The following is a 12,793-nucleotide window of genomic DNA, read 5'->3' as shown; positions in this document are numbered from 1 at the left end:
CAAGAAACTATGTATTTATACGCAGACATACACGCCCGCTTGGCCGTGGGCGGCAAGGCGTGTTGGTGGAGTTCTTAAGTTCTGTAGTCAGGGAGAAGGTCTTACGTACTACAGGGGCGGGATCTCTGCAGTGTCAATGCAAGGGCTGCTTTTACAGCGACTGCATTTAAGTAGAATTCCACCTTTAAGAATTCTTACTAGTTCACTAGTTGGTCTCTAGCTTTTCAGAAACGCACTGGCATTGATGCATCTTCTCTTTAGCCACAAAAGCAATAAATCAACACTCCAAAGAGTGGTATGGAAACAGCGTAGGGCCATCAGTAATACCTATCAGGGCCCAAGTCTGAAGAAGTATTACATTTCAGAACCTGTCTGAACTCTTGAGAAACAGCATAAACCAACAGGAAAGCCTTTCTCCCATCATGAGGAGTAAGTGATAAGACTCAGAGGACCTAACCCAGTGGGTTCTCAACTTTTCTAATGCTGTGACCCTTTAATACAGTTCCTCATGTGGCAGTGACCCCCAACCATAAACTTATTTTTGCTGCTATTTCATAACTGTAATCTTGCGACTGCTATGAATTGTAATGATCTGCATCGAAATGCAAATGTCTGATATGTGACCTCAAAGGGGTCCAGACCCACAGGTTGAGAACCACTGGCCTGAACCCTTCTTTCACCACCTCTCCAAGGTTGTTTCACTAAGAGGACGGAGGGACAGCAGGGACCGCAAGAGCTCTAAAAGCTAAGGACTTCTGAGAAGTCAGGATTAAGTGATCTCAACTTTTCTAGGTCATGTTTTGGGAAGAGGTCAAACAACTTTGGGTAATCAATTATCTGTGATTAAAACGTGAGCAAATATTACTGGACTTAGTGTGACAGACAGATAGTGACACTCTTTTCAGTAAAACCACTAACAATTGCCTAGTGCCTCTGCAGTAGGTGGAGTAGGGCCTTTTCTGCCCTCAAGGACGTCCAGATCCTAGTCCCAGAATCAGGGCTGTGTTAGGTTACACTGTATGATTATTTGAATGAAAATGGCCGCCAGAGACTCGTATATGTATATTTAATTAAATACTTAGTCACCAGGGACTGGCACTATTTGAAAGGATTAGAAGGACTAGGAGGTGTGGCCTCATCAGAGGAAGTGTGTCACTGGGGGTGGGCTTTGAGGTTTCAAAAGCCCGTGCCAGGCAGCCCAGATGTGTGTATGAACGCTCCGTGTGTGTCCGTGTGTGTCCGTATGTGTGTGTGTGTGTGTGTGTGTGTGTGTGTATTCTAAGCTACCTTTCCAGCACCATACCTTCTGTACTGGCTAGTTTTGTGTCAACTTGACACAGCTGGAGTTATCACAGAGAAAGGAGCTTCAGTTGAGGAAATGCCTCCAAGAGATCCAACTGTAAGGCATTTTCTCAATTAGTGATCAAGGGGGAAAGGCCCCTTGTGGGTGGGACCATCTCTGGGCTGGTAGTCTTGGGTTCTATAAGAGAGCAGGCTGAGTAAGCCAGGAGAAGCAAGCCAGTAAAGAACATCCCTCCATGGCCTCTGCATCAGCTCCTGCTTTCCGACCTGCATGAATTCCAGTCCTGACTTCCTTTGGTGATGAACAGCAGCATGGAAGTGTAAGCCGAATAAACCCTTTCCTCCCCAACTTGCTTCTTGGTCATGATGTTTGTGCAGGAATAGAAACCCTGACTAAGACAAATTGGTACCAGCATAGTGGGGTATTCCTGTGACAACCTGACCATGTTTTGGGGAGGACTGTGGAAGGACTTTGGAACTTTGGGCTTGAATATCCATTCGTTGTTAAGAGCTCTGTCAGATGTTGTGTAGGAGCTTGGAAGATAATGNTGAGAACAGTGCAGAAGATGGAGGTCTGGCTTGTGAAATTTCAGAGGGAAAATTAAAGTCTCTTTTCAGGGCCATTGCTGTTTTTATTGTGAAGATTTTGTAGTTCTGGTTAGCTGGGGCTGAAGAATCAGCTGTGATTAACAAGGTACCAGAACTACTAAAGCAAAAACTTTGCATTACTGGGACTATTGATGCTGGTTAGCTGGAGCTAAGAAATTAGCGGTGATTAAGAAGAGACCGCATCGTTGAGGTGACATCTTCTGGGAAGTGTTTTCTGAAAGCACAAAGAGGCTGTGTTCCAGAGATAGCCAAGGTTGTACTCCTTGGTGATGAACAGCAGTATGGAAGTGTAAGCTGAATAAACCCTTTCCTCCCCAACTTGTTTCTTGGTCATGATGTTTGTGCAGGAATAGAAACCCTGACTAAGACACCTTTCTACTGCCATGCTCTCTGCCATGATAATGGGCTAAACATCTTAATTAAAGCATCCCCAATTAAATGTTTTCTTTTATAAGAGCTGCCTTGGTCATGATCTCTTCATAGTAACAGAACAGTGACTAAGGTACATAGTAAAGGAGATTGACTATTTTGAAATAGCCAGCCATGTGGCTTTAGAATATGAACATTCTCCTGATATCTGCATGAGGCCATAACCAGTGGATGAGTTATTGAAAAGACACACTCATGCAGAACAGTCCATGGAATCAAAGACTGCACCCCAGATCAGTGGTTCTCAACCTTGTGACCCTTGAGGGAGGGGGGTCTCATATCAGATATTTACATTATGATTCATAAAATTAGCAAAATTACAGCTATGAAATAGCAATGAAACAGGTTTATGGTTGGGGTCACCACACCATGAGGAGCTGTATTAAAGGGTCTTAGTATTAGAAAGGGTGAGAACCACTGGTCTAGTGCCTCCAGAAAAGAGGGCAGCCCCTTTGATGCCCTGTTAGAAAATTATAAGATAACAAATTTGTGATTTTTAAGTTGCTGAATTTATGGAACTTCGTTACAATAATAGGAAATTAACATATCAACCTCTTCATAGCAATGCTAGTTCCCTATACCAACTTGGCCAACATTCTTGGTAATCATAAAGGACAAAAATTCCATTTGTGGTGACCTTAAACTCTACAAAGAGGAAGCTGTCACACTGGCCAGATTGAAATTACATACCACTTCAGCATGGGGACAAAGAAGGCCAAGAGAGCAGCAGTTTCAGATTTTATGGCTTGAGGAGTAAATTCTCTGCCATTTAGTAGCAAAGTATCCCACTTTGGATTTATGAAATGTGAAGACAGTTTTCAGGCCCAGCCAAATTCAGCCTCATTCTTTAAGAATAAAGATACTGCCAGCATCCACCTTCACTTGAATTAACCCACCATGCAGGGGGCAGGTATTGACAAGGCCTTGTCTATTGAGAGACTGCCCAAAGAAATTCATGCTAGAAAGTCAAATTGGCAAATGAAGCTGAGTGGTCCTGCAGCTGGGACTCCTCTGAGATGCACACTCAGATCTCTGTGATACCCACTGAAATTATACGATGCTCAGGCCTATCTCCTATGCACCAAAGCAAAGATAGTCTCTAGAGCAGTGGTTCTCAGCCTTCCTAATGCTGTGACCCTTTAATACAGTTCCTCACATTGTGGTCACCCCCAACCATACAACTATTTTTATTGCTACTTCACAATTGTAACTTTGCTACCATTATGAATCCTAATGTAAGCATCTGATACTAGATATAGGATGTCTAATTTCCTATAGGATGTCACTCCTATGAAAAGGTTATTTGACCCCCAAAGGGATCTAGACTTTCAGGTTGAAAACACCGATCTAGATAACCTCAATAAAAAGACATGTTCAGCTGAGCATGTAGGTGCACACCTTCAATCCTAATACTAGGGAGGCAGAAGGAGGCAGATCTCTGTGAGCTAGAGATCAGCCTAGTCTGCAAGTAAGTTGTAGGCCAGGTAGTGAGATATGATTTTTTATTAAAAAAAAAAAAAAGAGAGAGAGAAAGGATTCAATACCTCTGATGTCTGTTTATACCTATTTTCATGAGAATATAGCAAGACATAATTAAAATAATAAAAAGAAAACCTTTAAAAAGTGGTTTCAGGTGCTTTTTTATTAAAAAAATAAATAAAAAATTGCAAAGGTCAAATATTTTTTTTTATGTCTCCCAAAATGTTACTTTAAAATCAATAAAGGTCAGGCAGTACTGGCACATGCTTTAATTCCAGTACTCAGGCAGAGGCAGATAGATCTCTGTGAGTTTGAAGCCAGCTTGGTCTACAGAGTGAGTTGTAGGACCATCAGGGCTACACAGAGAAACTCTGTCTTGAAAAGCAAAAAGCAAACAACAACAAAACAATTAAACCAATAAAAAGATAAGCCTGACTCGAGATAATTTATCATGAAAGGGTGTCTTCTGAGAAAGGCATGGTGGCACATACTTATAAATCCCAGCACACAGGAGGTGGAGGTAGAAGGAACAGAATTTCAAGGTCACCCTGAGCTATATCGCTAGTTTGAGGACAGTCTGGGTAAAATGAGATCTCCCTCCCTCGAAGGCACATGTGACACACACACACACACACACACACACACAAATAAAACTGGGGTATTCCCTTCTGGTCTTGATTGAGCACTTGCCTAACATATGAAAGACACCAGGTTGAGTCCCAGGAGAGAGGGGCAGGTCTGAGGCTACCTAGATCTCTAGAGTCTACTCTTCTGGCACTTCCTCAAGCGAGGCTCTCTCACTTCTCAGGTGTATCAAGTTGATGTCAGTACAATAAGGGGGAAGGCTGAGAGTTTCAAGTCAGTCTGGGTTATATCTCACTCCAAAAGAGAAAATATACCCCTAACTCATTCCCTTTCACAGCGATGTTAAACACAACAGACAAAAATAATAAACCCAACTGACCATTGAAAGTAAGGTTTGCATCTTTAGCATTACTTGAACTACTTCCAAAAGGGCTATGTAAAAGGGAAGGGGCACTCAGAGATGGCTGTCTCACACATGAGGCAAGAGACACAGGCAGGTATCCGCTTCCTCTGGGGAAAACAGATACATGAGCAGGCTGGACGCAAGGCAGAGGAGGGCAGGCCTGGCTTGGCCTCCCATGGTTCCACCCTTCCTCCCAGCACTCCTTCCTGTCACTTACCTGCTGCTCAGCAAGCCTCTTCTGGATCTCTTGGTTATCGCAGACGTCATAGACAACAGGCTTGGAGAGCTCAGACTCGATGCGAGCCAACCAGGTACGAAGGTTGCTCATGTTTTTGTCTAACTGCTGAATGAAAGCAAATGTCTCCTTTAGCTTCTTCACCCTGAATGCAATGGAGGAGAGAACCAGCCATTAGCAGTGAGAAGCACGGGCCGGTCCGGATGCTGATGAGCAGAAGAGAGCGTGCATTGATTTAATTCATCGCAGGAACAACTCACATGTCCCAGGTAGGCATGCTCACAGAGTAGGAGACTCTGCAATACTCTTGGTCCACATGATTTTTCACAGGGACTCAGTCGAGCCAAAAGTCCTGTCAGACCCACATGGACTCTGCCTAACACCCTGACCAGCTTTCTGGGGCTCCACAATGAATACTTCGGTCCAGTTCCTGTCATTGGTGTGCCCGAGGCAACAGCCGTCAGCGGTCCTCCCTGGATGGCTAATGATGTCGCCTACCCAGTTCAGTCGGCACTTACTTGGCTCCTGATGCCCTTTATGGACTCTGGACAAGGACAGAACACATAGCAACCCTGCCCCTTCAATGCATGGGCTGGTGCTCCGTTGAGTCTGCCTTGCGGGCTTGTTATGGGGCATCTCTGAGTCAGAAGGGAAACACCACTCAAGCAGAGTTCTGCTTGCCGCCGTCTCTCTGACAACCTCAGGTCCCTCCCGGCTTGAGCAGGTTTGAGGAGGCAAATGTAGCTTGAGCTCACTGGCATTTCATGTTAATGCTTGCAAGGGAAATTCGAGCTACTGAAGCAAAACCCATCTTTGTCGATCTGAGACCGGGTCTCCCTAAGTGGCCCACACCGGCCCGAAACTCGCAGATCCTCCTCCTGCCTCTGCCTCCTGAATGCTGGGATTATAGGTGTGAGCCTCCTCGCCTGGCTAGCCATCATTCTCCACACAGAGACTGAACTAAACGCTTCAATCGGCGGCTCCCGTGAGAGTCCTAAAGTAGGAAGAGTGAACGCTTGCAACTGTGGATCTTGGCGATTTGGGTTATCCCAGAGATCCGAAGTAATGATTACATTCAAAGTTCCCACTTACCAATCCCCATGCAGGCAGATGCCGTCAGAACTGCATCCCCGGCTGTCTGACAGCAATAGAAAGAGAAACTGAGATGCTAACCTCAGCTCACAGGAAGCACACCGTCTGCTGCACCTCCACCAAGGTTTATTTAACCAAACAACTTCCTCTGGCCTCTGCGCCTCCCTACTCACCACCTTTGGTTCCATTTCTGACAAGTCAGACTCTCAAGCTTGGAACCTTTCAACAGTCTGCTCTCTACCCTGACAAACCAGTTTAATCTCTTAATCTGTTTAACACCTCAGGGCAATTTGTGTGACCTCTTTGGCCTCTCACTGAAAGTCGTTCCTCTCTCTTGCTTGGGAACACTTCTTCCATTACCACCCTGTACCCAACCCCCACGCTCCTGGAGAGCTAGGGCAAGCTAACAGCACAGCGGGAGACACTCCCCACTCTTCAGAAAAGAAAGGTAGCTAGGCAGTACCTCCCTCGGGCTGTACACCGGCTGTAAACAAATACTTGTTAAGAATAAACGTGCCCAATAACTTCCCCATTTTATTTTCAGGTAGGGTCTTTGGTAGCTCAGGCAGGCCTTGATCCTTTTGTGTTGTCAAGGTTGCTCTTGAACTTCTGATCCTCAGGCCACCACCTTTGTAGTGTTGGGATTAGATCCATAGAGGAGCGCTCTAGTTTACATAGAGCTGGGCATGGAATCCGGGCTTAGTTCACGCTGGGTAAACTACTCTACTTACTGAGCTGCGTTCCCTACCTCCAGGTTATTGTTTAAGTGGACCAAAGAGTCACTGAGTTTATATGTCACAGTCAATCAAGACTTCCCTGTGGACAGCCTTCTAGTTCTGTCTGTGCTAGCAGTGACTATGAATTTAGGAGAACCCTTTTACCTCAGCCCCTCTACCTGTAAGCTTCTGAGGTCTCCCAAACCTCAGCCATAAGAGGAATGGGCTTTAACCTTGGAGTAGATAAGGGTGAAAGTCCCATCCGCAACCCATTTACAAGATCTACAGCCCCGCAAGACACTTGACTCAGACTCCAAATGTCCTTATTATTTATAAAATTAAACATCTTGCAGGTGATATGAGACCAAGTAGCCACTGGAATATAATACATGTTCAGCGGTGTAACTTTCCATATGCTGAGGAGGTCACGTGGTGCCACAATCCCACAGTGGAGCCAGCTCTGGACTTCACAATAGTGTTTTACTCTCAGTAGCTCTATGAAGGTGGAAAGCTTGCAGGCAGCTTGGGGTTTGAGTTCTGGCTTCATTAACCTCACGTAGAAAATGCGGCTAACGGTGATACCCTCCTTCACTGGGTTGGCTGGGCGGCAGGAAGGAGGTGTGCATGAAAGCCATCTGGGACACTCTCTGACGAGGACAAGTGCCCAGGAATCATGGGCATGATCAGTTTCAAGGAACTATATTTTCCAAACTGCACTCTTGCAGCAGACAAAAAGTCTCCTTCAAAGCCATGCGATGATTTATTGAAAAGGCAGTAACAGAATCCGGGCGAGGCCTGGATACGGCTATAGCCCAGGTCGGGCTCTCGTCTCTGTGGTTTTAGCAACGTGCCCTTCTCACCCCATCTCACCCCCCTGACTGTGCAAGGAGCCCTCACAGCTATGAGAGGCTGCCCTATTCAAAAAACCTCTTACTGGATAAGAGGCCTGGCCATGCCCACTTCCTGTGGGTAGAGACCGGTGTTCAGGCTCCGTTATCATCATCTCCCTCTCTCCTGTTGCTCTTCCTCTTCCCAGGATGGCACCTTACTATGCTCCCATCAAGTAAGTACCCAAGTCCAGGCCAATAGGAGAATCACAGCTTTTTTTTCTTATTTCAACAAAAAGAGGTCTGGGGAGACCACCTTCTGTACAAAGGGAGCTACCACACAATAAATAGCCTAGGTATAACTATACTTTCTTTTGCCAACCAGAAGTTAGGGATGCTACAACTCCTGGAGAAGGAGAGGAACAATTTGCTGGTCTTTCCTTGGACTGTTGTATTCACAATGGAGTGCTTGAGGCAGACCAGTGAAGGATGGAAATACAACACACAGTGAACATCCCTAATCTAAGCATTGTAATGTTCAAACATCTACAACTTTTGAGGGCTGTCATCACATTACAAGTGAAAAATTCCGAGCCAGACCTCACACCAGAAGGCACACTAAGGACCTTAGCTATGTATATAAGAAATGCTGGTGGCTTCCCAAGAGATCTCAATATGCAGATATCTCAGGATAGAAAAATAAATCCAAAGGATCTCTGTTCTCAAGTGTTTGGTGTAAAATGATACTTAGCTATACCAACCTCTTCCTGTGTAATCCATTCCTTTAAAATACTACATTGGGGCTGGAGAGATGGCTCAGTGATTAAGAGCACTGACTGCTCTTCTAGAGGTCCTGAGTTCAATTCCCAGTAACCACATGGTGGCTCACAACCATCTGTAATAGGATCCGATGCCCTTTTCTGGTGTGTCTGAAGACAGTGACAGTGTACTCATATACATTAAAATAAATAAATAATTCTTTAAAAAAATTCTACATTGGACATACTTTGTAACTCATTAATAAGCCATAGTACTAAAGTGGAACTGCTAAGATTTATCTCATATGCTAACAACTGCTCTCACATGCTAGTGACTCAGTTCATCATCTCAATGATGCTGACAGACAGGTGCTATGACACTGTTATCCCTGATGCTGGCACACGGGTGCTATGGTACTGCTGTCCTCCCCATTGGACAGCTGAGGAAATGAAGGCTCACAGGTTAAATAACTAGCTCAGTCACCTGGATCATTAGCAGGGGCAGGATTCTAACCCCGACAGTCTGGCCTCTGTGGCTTATTGCATACCTTGTACACACAGATACACATAGATTGGGGGTAGGAGATGGGTTTTGCTGCTGTCGGGGAACACGATTCAGATACAGGAGTCAATACTCGTGCTCGCAGCCAGAGCATGAGAAGAGGCTTGAAGTTGTAGATTTACTGCCAATGTTTCTCTTTCGTGGTTTTCTTTCACTACACATTTAACCATTTGCTTTGTGAGGATTTGGTAACTCAAAGCTGGGTTGTAAGTCCTTCAGAGCTTATGCCCCTGCAGCTTAGGTATCGGGTACAGTATCAGAAGTACTTAGAAATAAATACCCACTGGGGGAGGGAGTGACAGTCACCAGTTTGTCTTTTCCATTCAAACGATGGCAATGCCATATGTTAAAGACAAGAGGATAACAGAATACTTTATCCACAAAGCAACTTACTGTCCTTCTATGAGTGGCAGGCCACCTATTGATAACAAGTAAGCTTAAAGGCCAAGTGGAGCAAGGGAAGGCAGAGGCAGAGGGGGAGGGGAAGAGACAGACAGACAGATGGACAGATAGGCAGACTGATTTAACCAGTGAGTCTAACCTGCTCTGTGGCTTAACCTGTCTGACACCCTCAATGCACTGGAATCAAGAGTGTTTCTCCAGCAATATCTGAGAATTTATTCCAAGAATAACAGATGAATTGTTAAAGTCTCTGTAGTTCTGCTCCCCAGACACTGTAACTCAACTGTCACCTTCACTGGTTCGGGAAGCATGTGCCCTTTGCTGATCCTGATGGCTGACCTCTATACATCAGGCCTCAATCATATGGTTCTCAAACCACTCAGACCTTCAGTTAATATCAGGAAACAAGGAAACCTAGTCAAAACCCAGCCTGGTGGCACAGCATGGCATGGCATGGCATGGCATGACATCAGCCACCTGGGCAGCTTGTGTGGGACCCACCTCTGCACTTGCCCATGGTTATCCAGGTAGTAGTTGTCACGCATTACCTCTGAACACATGTCATATACCCAGAAGAAAAGAAGTCAGGTCTCCTGAGCTAAATTCCGGGACTGATGACCAAAACTGTACTGTTGGGTGCAAAGGAGAAGCCATGCATCCCAAAAGACATTTTTCCCCCCTATGAAACCAAACAAAATTAGGGTCATGCCCGAGAGCAGCTGTAGAATAGAAGAGTTCTATGACAGGAATCTTGGGTAGAGAGATACAGGGCATGATCAAGGTGAATAAAGTTTTTCTTTCATCTTAACTAGAGGTGGCTCAGAATTTAACACTGAACAACACAGCTCTCCTTCAAGAACCGTCAAAATGAAGGTGACTTGGTAATCAGTGCATACAGCAAGCAGAAGCCTTGCTATGTATATGAGAGGCTTTAAATAGCAAATGCATATTTCTGGAATAATTCATGTTCATGCACATGGAGTAACATACCTTTCAGCTCTGTTCTAATGGTAAACAGTATACAGTATGCAAATTATAAAAGCCCAGGTAGGTGTAAGTTAAACGATGCCTCTGTCAATGTGGACAGCGTAACAAAATTAGTAAGGAGAACTAAAACGGTCAATAGTATCCAAACCTGGACCCAAGGAAATACTTAAACCTATAGGCAGTTGTCAGTTGCTGAACGTGATGTACCAAGCTTGTACAATTTTATCCTTTTAAAGAGCTTAATATCTTCATAGTAAAATCATTAATTTCCACGTCCTGATTTGAGGGCACAGACAGGGTAGTACATTTTGGAGCCAATTGCTGCTTTGGAGCATTTTTGATGCTGGGAGATTTCTATTTTCCACACAGCATAATCGCATCTCTCTCTCTCTCTCTCTGCCCGGCTTGTCAGAGGTAGGCTGCGGACACCACAAGCACGCTGACGCCAGGAGAGAACCCATCCCCCGATGGCTGAGTGCACACACTCCGCAGCCACCATCTCATCAGTGATCTCTATTGTAACCAAAACGAGTGAGCCAGACAGCAAGACACACAGAGATAGCAGGGGCCACCTGGGTCACGGGTGCGGCTGCCGCTGACATGGCACTTACTGTTTATGAGAAAAAACCATTCCTTAGGTTTCAGCGGACGCTCCAAGTTCCCGGCTGCACCTCCACCTCCTGGCCAGGCGGCCCCTCCCCCTGCCCAGCCTGCTCTCTTCATTCACTGGCTCAGCATCTTCCAACCAGGCCCTCCGCAAGGCTCCCCATCGGCCGCGGCAGCGGCACCACCCCAGTTGGCTCCTGGGCACAGGGTAATGACGGCAAGGAAGGAAGACACCTTTTTCTATGCTCCGCAATTTTTAATCTGTTTTCCCCCTTGCAATAAAGAAACCATCTCTCTCCAGCTCTTTGCTCTCACACACACACAGCCTTTGTTCTGACGCTACAGGATTGCAAGGCTGAGGGGAGAAAGTCCCAGCGTTATCTTGGCACCGTGTTATTTATGAAGTGCTATAAAGCCAGGGAGGAAACATTTAGATTGGGAACATGGGAGAAAAGAGATTTCTGGTTTATAATTTCTCCGTGTCACGTTTACAAGCAGCAGTGAAACCTGAAGCCCGAGCTTTGGGTGGGGGTTGGGGTGGGGGGTGATTTGCTCAGGTCCTGAAGGAGACGTTTCCCTAAGGAGCTTTCCTCTTGCCTAAGAACTGGAGCCCTGCCTGAGAAGGCCAGAGTTCATCTTACACTATCCCACTGATGGTTGCACAGGGAGGGACTCCACCTTGCAGTACAAATGGGCCTCAAGATAGAGGAGGAGATTTCAGCTTCTCCCTCCTGGGTTTTCTAAAATGTAGGAAGACGGAAATCCTTCTTTCTCCTATGGCAATGTCTCGGGCTTGTTTCTTTTTCTATTTTGAGACTTTAGCTCCTGTGTTCCTACAACCCACGACTTAGCCATTACTCTATTTCCCACCTGTGAGATGACGATGACAACGACGACGACAATGTAAGCCTTCTCTACCAGTGGAACAAGGTGTGCAGGCTTGGCAACATTTTCCCTAAAAGGTGGCACCTGCTTTACTTGCTGCCACAAGCTGAGCTGCTCCTGTGACCTTTGAGTGGGAGACTCTGGCACTCATTCCCTGACCAAGCACATCCGGGCAATTGCTTCCCATAAGTTGGCTGCATTCCCCTTGGGGAAGCCCTTGACTCCCAGAAGGCACTTCTGCTCCGGAGAGGGAATGGTTGGATTGACAGGAAGGAAAGTGGAACTGGGCAGGGCCACCTCCAGCGGGCCCTTCTCTATACCCAGTGACCTCTATAGCCTTCCCGGCACCTGTGCTGGTTGGAAAAAGACAGCTTCCTGACCGGAAGCACTGTTTGGCCTCTCACAGTGACCTTGAGAAGATACAGCTAAGAGGAGGGCCATGAAAAGGGTTAGCCCATTCTACATGGGATGAAAACCATCCATAACCCATGGTTGCCAGGGTAAAACCTGCTGAGCTTAGATGTCATTTTACTTGCTATCAGTATACATGAGACAGGTTTCTCACATTGGTAGAGGGAATGTGAAAAGCATGTTTAATTTCTTTTGCTGTCTTTCCCCGGAGACATGATACTTCTGAATGCACAAGAGCCATCCAGTGTCAACAGGAAGGGACAAGCCTTTGGTTACATGCTACCATCTAGCTGAAGTCTCTCCTTCATACACTAGCATAGGATACCAAGCCCACTCATGATAGTACCATTGAGGAGGCACTCAAGCCAATAGTAGCATTTTCCTTAGAAACTGTAGATAAGTGAAATGAAAGCGATCACTATCGATCCCCTCTCGAAGGAGATTACCAGTGTAAGTCTTCCAAGGGAGCTTTCAGGGACTAGACATATCCATTGGATCATTCACC

The 12,793-nt window shown here is 45.8% G+C and overlaps 1 protein-coding gene across 2 annotated transcripts in view; it reads right to left on the bottom strand.

The window, feature by feature from the left end:
* LOC110306548 (nesprin-2) overlaps positions 1-12,793 on the bottom strand; it is a 209,014-nt gene that overhangs the window by 21,764 nt on the left and 174,457 nt on the right. Inside the window, exons 1-2 of one of the 2 annotated variants that reach the window (XM_029484926.1) lie at positions 10,998-11,442; positions 5,025-5,187 (exon numbers count right to left, since the gene is read on the bottom strand). In XM_029484926.1, the coding sequence (XP_029340786.1) occupies positions 5,025-5,187; positions 10,998-11,017 (183 nt within the window). In that variant the 5' untranslated portion in view covers positions 11,018-11,442. Of the gene's footprint in view, positions 1-5,024; positions 5,188-10,997; positions 11,443-12,793 lie in introns of those variants that run through there. The other variant, XM_029484925.1, reaches the window with a different exon arrangement.

The sequence above is a fragment of the Mus caroli genome, chromosome 12 (genome assembly GCF_900094665.2).
Source record: "Mus caroli chromosome 12, CAROLI_EIJ_v1.1, whole genome shotgun sequence".
Classification (NCBI taxonomy): domain Eukaryota; kingdom Metazoa; phylum Chordata; class Mammalia; order Rodentia; family Muridae; genus Mus; species Mus caroli.
This window is presented reverse-complemented; position numbering and strand designations above follow the sequence as displayed.